General features: G+C 42.6%; 1 protein-coding gene across 3 annotated transcripts in view; it reads left to right on the top strand.

Moving 5' to 3' along the window:
* LOC133385131 (guanine nucleotide-binding protein subunit alpha-14-like) overlaps positions 1–14,144 on the top strand; it is a 74,736-nt gene that overhangs the window by 50,116 nt on the left and 10,476 nt on the right. For all 3 annotated transcript variants that reach the window (XM_061627544.1, XM_061627534.1, XM_061627553.1), the window contains 2 exons: positions 3,875–4,029; positions 11,453–11,581. In XM_061627544.1, coding sequence (XP_061483528.1) covers positions 3,875–4,029; positions 11,453–11,581 — 284 coding nt within the window. The remainder of the gene's footprint in view (positions 1–3,874; positions 4,030–11,452; positions 11,582–14,144) is intronic.

The raw sequence follows: 14,144 nt of genomic DNA on the forward strand, positions 1-14,144 counted from the left end.
GAAACTGCAGTTTGATGTAAAATGAGACTGATTATAATATGTTGTTACTGAAGCAATGAATCTAGCTGTTGGAAGAAAAAACAAACTTGGCCTGCCCAAGATGCACATGTTCAGCCTGCTATGCTTTAAGTACTCTACCTAAGGAAGGGTGGACAAGGTCAATTAAAAACATAGAAATTTGCTAGAATATATTTCACCTCCCACTGTTTTTATCTTGTGCAAACTGAGACACACCTTATGTCCACTGCAGACTATTCTGCAGAATAGTCAGTGCCTTTATTCCGGCATTTTCTTTAGTGTAAATTATGCGAAAGTGTTGTTGTACTTCACATCTATTCACAGAAACAGAAGCAAAAGAAAATGATTTACTATAAGAAAGTTCACTAAAATTGCAAAGTAAATCAAACATATTTAAAGTGACTATCTGAATTATATCAACTATCTTAATACTGTTGCTTCTACCCTGCTAAAACAAGATCAGCACAGCACATGTCTTGTGTGTTTCTGTTATTTGGGCTGATTGCAGGTGTTGTCACCACTCAACATATGCTCAGAGGCACGTTACCAAATTCTTTCAAGGTACACAAAGTGGATTGGACTGTGAAAGACCACCCCAAATTGTGTTTGCATTTTGACCAATTTGTAGGGCAGTCCAATATCTCAGAGAGGAGGTCAGGTGTCCTGCTCCCCTGGTGTATTTACTATAGCTGCCCAATTTTCTTGCTTTTTAAAGTTTGATAGAAATATCTGTTGATTATAGGCACATTCTCAAACTGCAAGGGTTTTTTTGCCTATTAGTGAATATATTTATGCTTCTGACATATTCTGCACTGTGGGCATAGAAAAGCAAATAATAAATGGCAAAATCAGAGCTGGTTTTGGGAAGAGGACTATTTGAACAGAGTCCTATTTAATTTGTAATTTGGCTTGGAATAAACCAAGGCAGCCTTCCTCAGCCTGATGCACAAATGACCCAACCAACAAACCAGTTGATTATATGGCATAGTGTCAGTTAATTGTCACTCAGTCTGTTGCTGGGGTTCACTCTCCCTCTACTTTCCAAAGTCTTGTCTGTCTTCTCCCCTTTCTTGCTACTCCTTATCTTCACACCTGACCCGTCCCTTGGATGTCTGACCCGAGTGTGTGGGCATCGGGTGGGGCTTCAGCAAGCTGTGGGGAAGTGAGTGGGACTTGTGGTATCTGTCCTTTTAGGCATAAAGAGTGCTGTTTCATATTTGTTGGACACATGCTTTCAGTTGCTGTGTTATGGAACTAAGCCAGGAAGTTTATAAGAAAGTCAAGAGGAAGCAAAAGGCTTTATTGGACCCTGCCTGTTTCTTCCAGTAGAAGGTGCCATCACTATGAGGAATGTCATGATGCATTAGGAATAAAGTTTATGATTCTGGTTGTCCCATCTCAAAAAGAATATCATAGAACTGGAAAAGTTGCAGAAAAGGTCAGCCAAAATGGTCAAGGGGTTACAGCGCCATCCCTAAAAGGAAAAGCTAAAGTTTTAGGGGAGCTAGAATAGCTTTGCTTAGAAAAAAAGTATGACCAAAGAATTATAAAATTATGTATAAAATTATGTATTATGTGGGAAAAGTGGGTAGGGAGATGGGTTTTTTTTTTTGTCCCTCATACCTGAACTTGGGTCACTGATGAAACGGATTACTTGTAAGTTTAGAACAGACCAAAAAAACACAAACGCTTCCCATAACACACAATTAACACAATTTGCAACCACAAGATGTGATAGCCACTAGCTTAGATAGTTTTAAAATGAGATTAGACCAATTTCTGGAGGATAGGCATACTTATAACTGTTAGTCATGACAGCTAAATGGAACTTCCCATCTTCAGAGGCAGAATAACCAGGTGGTGTTGTGGGAGGAATAAACAATGGAAGAAGGCTGTTACATTCATGTCCTGCTTGTGGGTTTTCTGGAAGCATGTGGCAGACCTCTGTCTGTTGGAAGCAGGATCCAGCAAGGATCTCCTTTTTGTTTTTATGTTTGAATTGAAGTAGCTAATATGGTTTCTTGATATGTGACAGTGCCTAGGACAGCCTTTCCCAACCGCTGTGCCTCCAGATGATGTTGGACCACAACTCCCATCAGCCTCAGCCATTGGCAATGCTGGCTGAGGCTGATGGGAGTTGTGCTCCAACAACATCTGGAGGCACACTGGTTGGGAAAGGATGGCCTAGAATGAAATGCAAAAAAGTAATGTCAGACTGTTGTCCATTTTGCAGAATTATTTATTTGTGCATTCAAGTAGCACCATGTAAATAATGGAAGGGGGGATTAAGGAGAATTGACCAGGTCTGTCTGTCATTGGTGTCCACAGTTAAAAAGTACACACAGATGTACAGTACCTACATAAAAGGCTCAGTGCAGTTTTTTTCATGTTGCAAGGTGAGTTCTTCCCCTGACCAAAAGTGAGTGCAGATCAACAGCACACTTGTCCATCAAGGTATGCACATATGTATGCAACCTAATTCAGAGAGGGTTCCACCCCCCCAAATCTCCAAATAATGCAGTAAAAATGGGAATATCATAGACATAATTGTAAAGGCCGGCTGGGGTACTCCCCTGTGCCGTCCCTTGTCCCAGGAGTCAATCCCCAACCCAGGGCAATTGATCCTGGCAAATATCCTGCTTTGCCAAGGCTGTGCATGCTCACAACAGCTCTGCAAGGTAGTCAACTGCTACCACCCTCTTTACTGGTTAGCCACTCTGTGCTGAAGGGGAATCCAGAGCCCAGTCACCCACCCTGGCTTTTACAGGGCAAGAGCCAAAATACACTCCTTGCTCCTAAAAGCCTCAGGTAAAACACTTTAAACGTACACGGTAGTTATGGTCAATGGTAAGGACTGAATTTAGGACTGGTCTTCTCGTGAAATGAACACACACTGGTAATAGAATTAAAGTTTATTAAAGAATAAAAAAAAAGTAAAAGAATACAAATACAAAGATAAAAAGGTAAAAGAGGTGCACAAGGTTTAGCAGCAAAATATTTCCTTACAGACCACACCCAAAGGGGCAAGGTACAGCAAAAGACTTGAGAGTTCAGTCACAAACAAAAATAACAAAGTCTATCTAGCCTATGCTATACTTACAGAACTAAAAGACTTGTAGATGGATAGCCTTCTCCCCTCAGAGAGATTCGGGTCAGGATGGTAAATTGGAACCGCAATTGAGCAGCATCAAGCAGGCATGATGGCTCCCAAAAGTGGAACAAAAACCTAGGCTTTCTGCCCCATACTTACGGCAAAAATCCCTGGCAACAGCCGGAGGCAATTAACCACTCAAGGATGTTATGATGAGATGAAAAAAAACTCCTTTCCCACAGGACACAAGGCGCCTCCTCCTCAAAACTTCCCAAGGTTTATGGCCTTGATGGAACCAGGCCCCTCTGCTGATAACAAGGTGTTGGCTGGGCCTTGTAATCATCCTCAGCTGCGCTGTAAAACTGCCAACTCATGCCTGTGAGCAAAACCAGTTGTTAACCTTTCAGGATCTTAGGCTATCAAAAGAGTATCAAAAAGAAAGACCCCACCATTCCTTGCTCTGCAGCCATTTTAGTTGCAGGCCAGGGGCAAGCTGGCATGACAATAATAGGAGTGTTTTTTTCCATTGATTCAGTCATATACAGGTGCAGAGTATTTTTACAACCTTAATCTCACTCATCTTCCCACACAAAAAATATTTTTTTCAGTGGTGTCTCATTTTTTGTCAGAGTCAGTCAATGAAGAATGAAGCTGGTATTTGGGACTGGTGATTGTGCTTTTTTGCCTGGTGCAGTCTAATTTTGCATTTTCATGTCAGATAAACTGATTATAAATCCGTAACTATCCCCCTCCACCCTGCCCCAGGAGTATGGCCAGATGATTGAAGAAGTGGATGTAGACAAAGTAACAACCCTGGAAAGAAAACACGTGGAAGCAATTAAGAGGCTTTGGGGAGACCCAGGAATCCAAGCATGCTATCATAGGCGGAGAGAATACCAATTGTCAGACTCGGCTAAATAGTATGTATGATACTTTTGCCAGACTGCATTATTAACAAGGCACTTTTCTCCACTTTGCAACTCGTTACTGTGTTTTGGCATGAAATTAATATTTGTGTCTTCAGGTCATTGAATTAAGAAAAAACAATTTTGGTTTTATATTACTAAATAGTTTTCTTCTTTATGGGAAGGAATTGATAACTAGCTATTCTCCCTCCACTTAACATCTATTTTTCTTCTTATAATTGATAGCAAAATGAAAGCTTTGGTTTTGCTAAATACAGTGAGTTCTTGCTTGGAGTAAGAAGAGTTTAGCATCTTTTAGATGGTTCAAAGTAAGCATATGTTACAGATGGCAAAGGAACTGTGGGTGATATTAGGAAGCTGTCTTACACTGAATCAGACCATATTTATTTATTTATTTATTTATTAGGCTTATATCCCGCCCGACTAGCGATAGCTCTGTGGGCGGTGAACAGCAAAAAAGTACAATAAATACAATAAGAAAAACAATACAGTGCAATACATTGGTCCATCTAGCTCAGTACTATCTACACTGAGTGGCAGCAGCACTTCAGGGTTACAAGCAGGGTTCTCTCCCAGCCCTACGTGAAGATGTCGGGGATCAAACCTGCGACTTTCTGAATGCAAGGCAGGTGCTCTACCATTCAGCTATGGCCCTTCCCCAGCCTGTGGCTATTTCAGTAAACAAACACGTCTATCTCAACAGCTTATTCCTTTGCTCTGAATCAAAATAGTTGGCCCGAGAGATGTGTCCAGAGCAAGGATGGGCAGATTTGCTTGATGGATCTACTTCCTTCTTATTAGAATGTCAAGGTCCATCAACTGGAAGCTGATACAAAATGGAGGTCACTGGGAGGGCAGGTCTGCCTAGACCTTTGTATACTTAGAATTAAGGGCCAGGGACTGAGATCACACAGTCGCACACTTGGATTCACACCTGGTTACCCCTCAAGCTTTCTTCATTAGAACAGCTTAATTTGGGGGGGGCATTTTAGCTGTTGTGATTGTTAAACAAACCACTGGGAGGCAGAGACTCTTGCCTACTGGGGACACCCAGTGCCTGCAGGAGGAAAGGGACCACCATCACCCAGGGAAGAAGGAGAGCTGTTTGCTGCTGCTGCCTGCTTGCTTGCTGCTGCTGCTGCTGCTGCTGCTCGGCTACCACCACCGCCCTCTCCCTGTTGGACTTCTGCTCTGCAGGTGTCACGCCTTGCAGGACCAGGCCCCCAGGCACTCAGCCAGCTGTTGCTGATATCATCCACCTGTCCCTTCCCTGGCTGGCTGAGGTGGCTCCTGCTTTGCAGATTGCCTGGCTTTTTACAGGTCTTGAGTCATTTGACTGGGAGAGAAGACTCAGAGCCAAGTGGGGAGACTTGAGGGGCCCCCAATTAGTGTAGTGGCGGGCAGAGGGAGACATGGCGTTGTGAAGTGGACTTGCCAGGTAAGGGGAACGCGGCCCAGGCAGTTAACGACTGTGCCTTGTTCCGGTTCTCCCCACACCGTCAGATTTGTTGGTTGCCCTATCAGCCACCTCTCAGACCTCCGGATGCTTCTCCTAAATACCAGATTGGTGCATTATAAGATCTCCCTCATTCATGATTTAATTGTGGATGAGGCACCCAATCTGGCATGTATAACCGAGACCTGGATGGGTGAGCAGGGAGGAGTCAGTCTCTCCCAGCTATGTCCACCAGGGTACCTGGTTCAGCATCAGGGTAGACCTGAGTGTTGGGGAGGGGGGGGTTGCTCCATCTCGCTCTGCAAGCACCCTGTCCATATGACTACTGGTGTGGAGTGTTTACACCTTATGCTGGGTCAGCAGGGTAGACTGGGGATTCTGTTGGTGCACTGGCCACCCTGCTGCCCAACAGACTCCCTAGCTGAGCTGATGGAGGTGGTCTCGGGTGTACTGTTGAGATCCCCCCAGACTGTTGGTTCTGGGGGATGTCAACACCCATGCCAAGGCCACCTTATCCAAGGCAGCTCAGGATTTCATGGTTTCCATGACAACCATGGGACTGTCCCAATATGCCATTGGCCCAATACATGTAACAGGGCATACTCTAGACTTGGTTTTTGTAAGGGGACATGGAGATGGTGATCTGAATGTGGGGGTGTGATGTTCCTGTATTAGTGTAAGTAGGGTAAGTGCTGTTTGTATAGGAGATACATGGTAAGTAGAATGAAAGAGGAAGGGGGAGTGAATGGGCAGTAGAATGCTGGATGATTGGCTGAATGTTTAAAATGGCTGACAGTATAAAAGGAAGTATGTCAGGTAAATCTGGAGGTGGTGAATGTTGGAGTGGATGTTGATAGGTTGTTTTGGTGGGTTTGAGAGAGTTGTTTGTCAGGAGAGCGTGGAGAAGGAGGGGGGTAGAGTTCGGATTAGTATTAGATAAAACCATATGCTTATGTGCCTTATGAAGTAATCTTGTTATCTTTGTTATCTGTGTTATTTAATAAATACTTAATTTGGTTTACCAAAGGCCTGATCCTTGGCTGGGGTTTCACAGACCAGAAGGGAGGGTAAGGTAAATACCAAGGCTGAAGGATAACAAATGGTGGCAGCGGGGAAGGGAAGAATATAACACCACAAGTATTCAGAGCAAACCAGAATTATAAGCAATCTGAGTAAATCAAAGGGATTGGGACAGCTTAAGCACGCAGTCACAGAGGTAACCTAATTGAGGGAGACTCAGGCAGAGTCTCTGGGACTACTGGTTATAGGACGTGACTGGTGGTGCTGCCTAGCAGGGGGATCTGTTGAGATCTGTGCTAGAGCGGGGAGAGAAACCAAAAGAGAGGACAGTCCGGACTGGTGGAGTCCCTGGTGGTGCCTAGTGACAGGCAGTAACCACGAGCAGGTAGGAACCTGACAGGGAGAGCCAGGGAAGGATGCCTCACAGGGGGCCCTTACATCAGTCCCTCTGTCATGGACAGATCACTGCTTGCTGAAGTTTAGACTTACAGCTGTCTTTCCCCTCTGCAAGGGTGGGGGACCTATTAAGTTGGTCCACCCCCAGACACTAATGGATCTGGATGGCTTCCAAAAGGCTCTGGGGAGTTTTCCGGCTGATAGGGCTGGTGCTCCTGTCGAAACCCTGGTTGAACTGTGGAATACAGAAATGACCTGGGTGGTTGACACAATTGCTCCTGAGTGCCCTCTCCTGTGTAGAGCTTGTACAGCTCCATGGTATACCCCAGAGCTGAGAGCGATGAAACAATATAGGAGACGGCTTGAGTGCAGATGGAGACGAACTCCTGGTGGATGCAATTACACACTGGTAAGTGCCTACAGTAAGCTGTATTTAGGGGCAGTGAGGGCAGCAAAAATCCAATATTTTGCTGCCACTATCAAATCATCAATCTGCCTCCCAGCGGAGTTCTTCAGAATTGTCCGGGGGCTATTACACGCTGGCTCCAAGGACATGGTAGAACCATCTGAAGCCCACTGTAATGAATTTGCTAGGCACTTCCAGGATAAAATCTTTAGCATCCGCCAGGACTTAGACTCCAGTGTTCTAGCAGGTGAATCAAGCTGGGTATCCAGAGCACAGCGTTGTTCCGATTTCTTGGATGAGTTTTAGTTGGTACAGATTGAGGACTTTGACAAGGTGCTTGGACAGGTTTGTGTGACCACTCCTGTGCTGGATCCTTGCCCTTCTTGGCTAATAAAAGCTAGCAGGGGGAACAGCTGGCTAGGCCAGGGAAGTAATTAATGCCTCTCTGCGAGAGGGGGTGTTCCCTGGCTGCCTGAAAGAGGCGGTAGTGAGACCACTCCTGAAGAGACCCTCCCTGGACCCAGAAAATCTTAATAACTATAGGCCAGTAGCAAATGTTCCATTCCTGAGCAAGGTCCTTGAACGAGTGGTGGCTGGCCAGCTCCAGACCCTCTTGGATGAGACCGATTATGTGGATCCATTTCAGTCGGGTTTCAGGCCTGGTTTTGGCACAGAAACACCCTTGGTTGTCCTGTATGATGACCTCTGTCGGGAGAGAGACAGGGGGAGTGTGATTCTATTGATTCTCCTTGATCTCTCAGTAGCTTTTGATACCATCGACCATGGTATCCTTCTGGGAAGACTGGCTGAGTTGGGAGTGGGAGGGACTACATGGCGGTGGTTCCGCTCCTACTTGGTGGGTTGTCTCCAGAAGGTGGTGCTTGGGGAACATTGCTTGGCACCCTGGACTCTCCAGTATGGGGTTCTGCAGGGGTCAGTTCCGTCCCCCATGCTGTTCAACATCTACATGAAACCGTTGGGTACGGTCATCCGGAGCTTTGGAGTGCATTGCCGTCAGTATGCTGATGACACCCAGCTCGATTTCTCCTTTTCATCTTCTTCAGGTGAGGCTGTCAATGTGCTGAACTGGTGCCTGGCTGCGACAATGGACTGGATGAGGGCTTATCAACTGAGGCTCAATCCAGACAAGACTGAGATGCTGCTAGTGGGTGGTTCTTCTGACCGGATGGTGGATGTCCAACCTGTCCTGGATGGGGTTGCACTCCCCCTGAAGGAGTAGGTTCATAGCTTGGGGTTCTCCTAGAAACATCTCTGTCACTTGAGGCTCAGGTAGCTTCGGTGGCACAGAGTGCCTTCTACCAACTTCGGTTGGTGGCCCAGCTATGCCCCTATCTGGACAGGGATAACCTGGCTTCAGTTGTCCATGCTCTGGTAACCTCCAAGTTAGATTACTGCAATGCACTCTATGTGGGGCTGCCTTTGAAGATGGTTCGGAAACTGCAGCTTGTGCAAAATGCAGGGACCAGATGGTTCGAACATATAAAACCAATTCTGGCCCGCTTGCATTGGCTGCCTGTATGTTTCTGAGCTCGATTCAAGGTGCTGGTTTTTACCTATGAAGCCTTACACGGCTTGGGACCCCAATACCTGATGGAACACCTCGCCTGACATGAACCCACCCGTACACTCCGCTCCACCTCCAGGGCCCTCCTCCGTGTGCCTACTCGGAGGGAAGCTGGGAGTCTGGCAACAAGGAAGAGGGCCTTCTCAGTGGTGACCCCTAAATTATGGAATGATCTTCCTGATGAGATGCACCTGGCGCCAACGCTGTTATCTTTTCGGCTCCAGGTCAAGACTTTCCTCTTCTCCCAGGCATTTTAGCATGTTTTTAAATTGCTTTTTAAAAATGTGTTTTTAAATTTGTTTATTTGTTTTTAATGTTTTTAATTGTTGTAAACCACCCAGAGAGCTTCGGCTATGGGGCGGTATACAAATGCAATAAATAATTAAATAAATATCTGCTGTAAATCATCCAGAGATCTAATGATATTACTTGCATAAAGGGATGGACAAGTCTCCTTTGGTTTCTGTTTCTCATTTTTCCAATCTTCAGCTTAGTTCACCACATTTCAACATTATTTTGCAACTTGTAGAAAAAGCCCTCATGAAAATTTGTCAGTGTTTTAGTGTGAAGTACTCCTCTGATACACACATTTTAATGCAATTTTGCCTAATATACACCTTTTTTCCAACCAATTTTCCCTAAAATAATGCATTTTTGTGTTACTTGCACAAACATATGTGTTTTTGCACAACAGCTCCTAATATACTCATTTTTATGCTGATCTGCATTGCAAAATTTGGAAAAGTGTGAATTATGAAGGATAGTTGCATTTCAGTTCACATGTTGTTTCAGAAAGTGAGGATTAGCTAGATTTGCACTAAAATACAAACAAAACTGAACCCTCTCCTTCCTTCTATAACACGACCTTTTCCATGACATCTGTGTATCCACATCAGTCTAGTAATTTTAGAGGCTTACAACAGATGACCATTGGCCACAAACAGATGATACTTAGTAATGTATGTGAATAGTTGGCTGATGTGGCCATCTGAAAGACCACCTCTTTTCCTACAGACTCACTTTTGGTAGTTCCACTGTCCTCAGAAGCTTGGAGGGGTGGTGGTCTGGGCGTTGTGGAACACCTCACAGAGGCATGCCTGGCACCTTCACAATACAGTTTCCATTGTATGCTTAAGATGCACCTGTTTACCCTCGCCTTTGATATTTGAGATGTATGTTTTAGGACCCACCCTATTCTTGTGGTTGTAACTTGTTTTGAACTGTTTTTAATGCTGTATTTTAAATTGTTGTGACCTACCCTGGGACCTCAGGATGAAGTGTGGGGGGTGGTTGGAATGATGATGATGATGTCGCTCAGTTCTATCTTGTCAGAGTTTATTGTGATGATAGGCCACATATGCAGTAGCACAAGTAGATTCTCCAGTATGTGGTTCATTAACAGGGAGCTTGTCACTAGTGGGATATGCAAGCTGTGAGCCAGGAAACAGCCTAGATTATCTGGCTAATGTTAGCAAGCAAGGTGACCCTACAACCTTGGTGGTTTTCAAGATGCAAGCACAGAGGGACACTAGTAATACTACACACATGTTCAGTGTGGCCCTGTCTTCCTTCATTATATGCCACATCTATTAGGCAGGGCAGTGCACATATGAACTTGATAACTTGAATACATAAAGCTGCCTTATACAGAGTCAAGCACTTGGTTAATCTAGGCCAATTGTCTGCTCTAACTGGTAATCATTCTCAGGGGCTCAGCAGAAGTCTTTCACAGCCTTGCTAGCTGTAAATGCCAAGCATTGAACCTGGAGTCTTTTCTGCATGCAGAGCACATGCTCTACCCTTGAGCTACGGCCTCCTTCTCTAAACAAGTGGTCTTAATTTTGCTTACATTTGTACTGTATTGTGGCTCTAATATATTGCCAATTCTAGGGGTAGTATATGGAGGGAAGTATTTGTACATCATTGTGCAGACAAATTTCTAATTCCTTTTAGGGATGAGATCAACAATGTGTGTCCATTAGACCATGAACCAGTTGAGATGATGGACCACTGCCTAGAGCAAGCATGATTTTTTAGCTTGTTAAAATGTTGAATGGAAATATACTCTAACAAGTATTTAGCTTGCAGGCAGTATACATAATAGACTTTTTGCATTCTTTTAATTTTTATGCTATTTAGTAGCTTTTATGTTGATCTTTACAAAAATGTTTCAAACCTACTACTTTTATAAATTAGGGAAGACAGAAAGATGTGGGTAATGTGAATATAAATTGACACGTTTCTTTTCAGTATTAAAATAATACAGTCTGCTCAAAGTAAACTGATTGAAAATAGGTCACTATGGTTATCCTTATATGACAGATTGTAGGGGGGAGCTTAGTCTGAAAGAAGAATGGCTTGCCTAATAGTCCCCGTGGGTACATGGCAGAAATGAATTTGAACCCACGTTGATTCATCACATTTTTAGATTGCATGCTATATTCGTTCTCATTTATTTGCGAATTAATCTTCTAGTGAAATATTTATTTCAACATGTTGACAGCATGTAACACTTTGCATGTACTAAACAAATGTGTGTGCATTTGGCTTGCAGTTATCTTTCAGACTTTGACCGTATTGCAGTGCCATCATTTGTGCCAACTGAGCAAGATGTTCTCAGAGTGAGAGTACCAACAACTGGAATTATTGAATATCCTTTTGCTTTGCAAAATATTATTTTTAGGTAAGTTTGATTATTTGATTATGCAATGAGGTAAATAGTAAGAGGTAAAGTAGTACTGAATAGCCAGATACAGCAGCACCCAATGCAAGGCAAATGGGGCAAGTTCATCCTTCAGGGCCATCTCTTGACTGAAATTATTAACATCTTATGTAATCTACCAAGCAAACAGGGTTGCACCAACTCTCTGTTGACCTATCGGCAACTGGGAAGGTACATAAATGAGTTCTCGGCAGTCCTGCTTCATCCTGTGCTATGCTACGCCTACTCTTCATCTATTACTGTTCTGCATAATACTTTTTTGTAGGGATGGGCGAGAATGCTGATAATTCGGATTCAGCACTGGATTTTTCAGTGGTCTGCATATTCTCCATCTTTGTGGAGTGATCCTGTTTGCTTCAAACTTCAGTGGCTTTTCCCCAACACTCTTTCCCCCCCTTCAAATATTCCCTCAAATATCTTGTTCTTGTACTGTTTTTATTTACAGCACAGCATTACCATGCTCTCTTTCTCTCTCTGCCCCCCCCCCCAGGCTCCAATAATCCAGATGGGAGGACAAAAGCCAACTCTCAACCATGTTAACTCTAGGAGGAGGTGGGGTGGAACTGAAAGCTGCTTTCCTCCTCAGCTGGTCTCTGCTGGCTTGCTAATGTGAAAACTGACCAGCCTCAGTCACAGCAGAGGAGGAGGCAGCGGCAAAACTGCTTTCCTTTATCAATATTTTCTTTCAAATTATCAATATTTTCTTTCAGAATACTGGTGTTTTCTTTTATTTATCAATATTTTCATTCAAAATATCAATATTTTGAAAGAAAGCATCAATATTAATATCAATATTTGGGAAGGAAATATCAATATTAACATACATATTTTTGGAGAGGAGAAAATGGGACCAGTAAAAGCAGCAGAAAGCAGACAAAGAACGAACTTGAATAGATGCACTCTGTTAGGTTGACAGAATCCTTTTGAAGCAGCACCAGCTAACAGATCCCATCCCTACTTTTTTTTTTTTTTTTTAATAATTTTTATTCAGATTTTCATAAAACATACAAAACAAAATCATAAAACATTCAAAGACAAAAAACAAAATCAAAAATAGTTAAACAAAAAGAAAAAAAGAAAAAAAAACAAAAATAAAAAATAAAGAGTAAAATATTGACTTCCCATTTGTCAAAGATCAAATCAGTTATAAGTCTATAATATATAACAATCCTGTCTCTTAAGTCATATTATAAAATCACTTTCCTCCAGTAGTTATCTTACTTAATCATCAAATCTCATAAACATTACTTTATTCTTTCCACAAAAAGTCAAAGAGAGGTTTCAATTCTTTAAGAAATATATCTATCAATTTTTTTTTCCAGATAAGCATATCGATTAATCCATCTCATTACTAATTATGATAATCTTATTGTCATAACCATAGTCAAAATAAACATTTCAATTAATCCATCACATCAGAATCTGTTAGGTTCAGTAATTTCAGTAGCCATTGTTCTATTATCTCTATTAGTTCCATTTTCCATCTTCCATCTTCAGTAGTCTTGTTAAGTCCAATAATTTCAATATCCAATCTTCCATTATCAGTATTCCATAATAATCTTGCTGTCAAAGCCATAGTCATATAGTAAGAGTCTGATGGGAATTACCTCTATCCCAAATATTTTCTTGCCATCCATTCTGAATAGGTTGCTGAAATACTGCTGTAAAATCATATCTCTGTTCTTTTTTTCAAAATACACTGGGTCATCTCTTAAAAGTTTTTCCATTGTCACATGGCTGCAGTTAATTCCATAAATTTTCTCTATATTGGGCTCCATCACATCATTCCAGTCCAGAAGATAATCCATGCCATTGATAACTTTATCTCTAGAATCTTCATTAATTTCTTCAGAGATAACATTGAGTTCCAAACAATAGATTTTATTTCTAAAGTCCATAGACTCCAAATCTTGTTCCTGTTCCACGTTTGCTCCAATCTCCGGGATCTCCTCTCTCACAGGGACCCCTATTCCAGTCTCCAGGGTCTCCTCTCTCACAGGGACCCCTGTTCCAATCTCCGGGGTCTCCTCTCTCACAGGGACCCCTTCCAGGGTCACCTCTCTCACAGGGACCCTTATATCTTTAATCTCCTGCTTCATTTTACTCAATTCAATTTTCGTTATCTCAATCTCATCCATTATTTTCTGAAACATAGTTATTTCCAGATTCTCAGCCACTTTCTTAATTGCCATTTTAAAAGAAAAATATAGGAAAACCACTTCTTATTTCAGCAACAATTGGGTTAATACTCCAAACTTGGTGACATCACAGTATAAACAGAGCAGACAGCCTTATCTCTCCAATAGTTAAGTAAACAAAATGCAGTTCCCAGGATCGAAACAATTAATGGCAATCGTCAAGAAACAGATTCGTCAAAATAAAATAGACCAAAAAGAGAGTAGTCTCAAAACAGTATAATATTTTTCAAAATAAAAATCTGGAATAGAAATCCCTCTTCTGTGTATATCTTTAGAATGCAAATCCAGGACAGCTTTTTGCAACAAAAACAGAGATAAGCTATTAA

Source organism: Rhineura floridana, chromosome 1 (genome assembly GCF_030035675.1).
Source record: "Rhineura floridana isolate rRhiFlo1 chromosome 1, rRhiFlo1.hap2, whole genome shotgun sequence".
Classification (NCBI taxonomy): domain Eukaryota; kingdom Metazoa; phylum Chordata; class Lepidosauria; order Squamata; family Rhineuridae; genus Rhineura; species Rhineura floridana.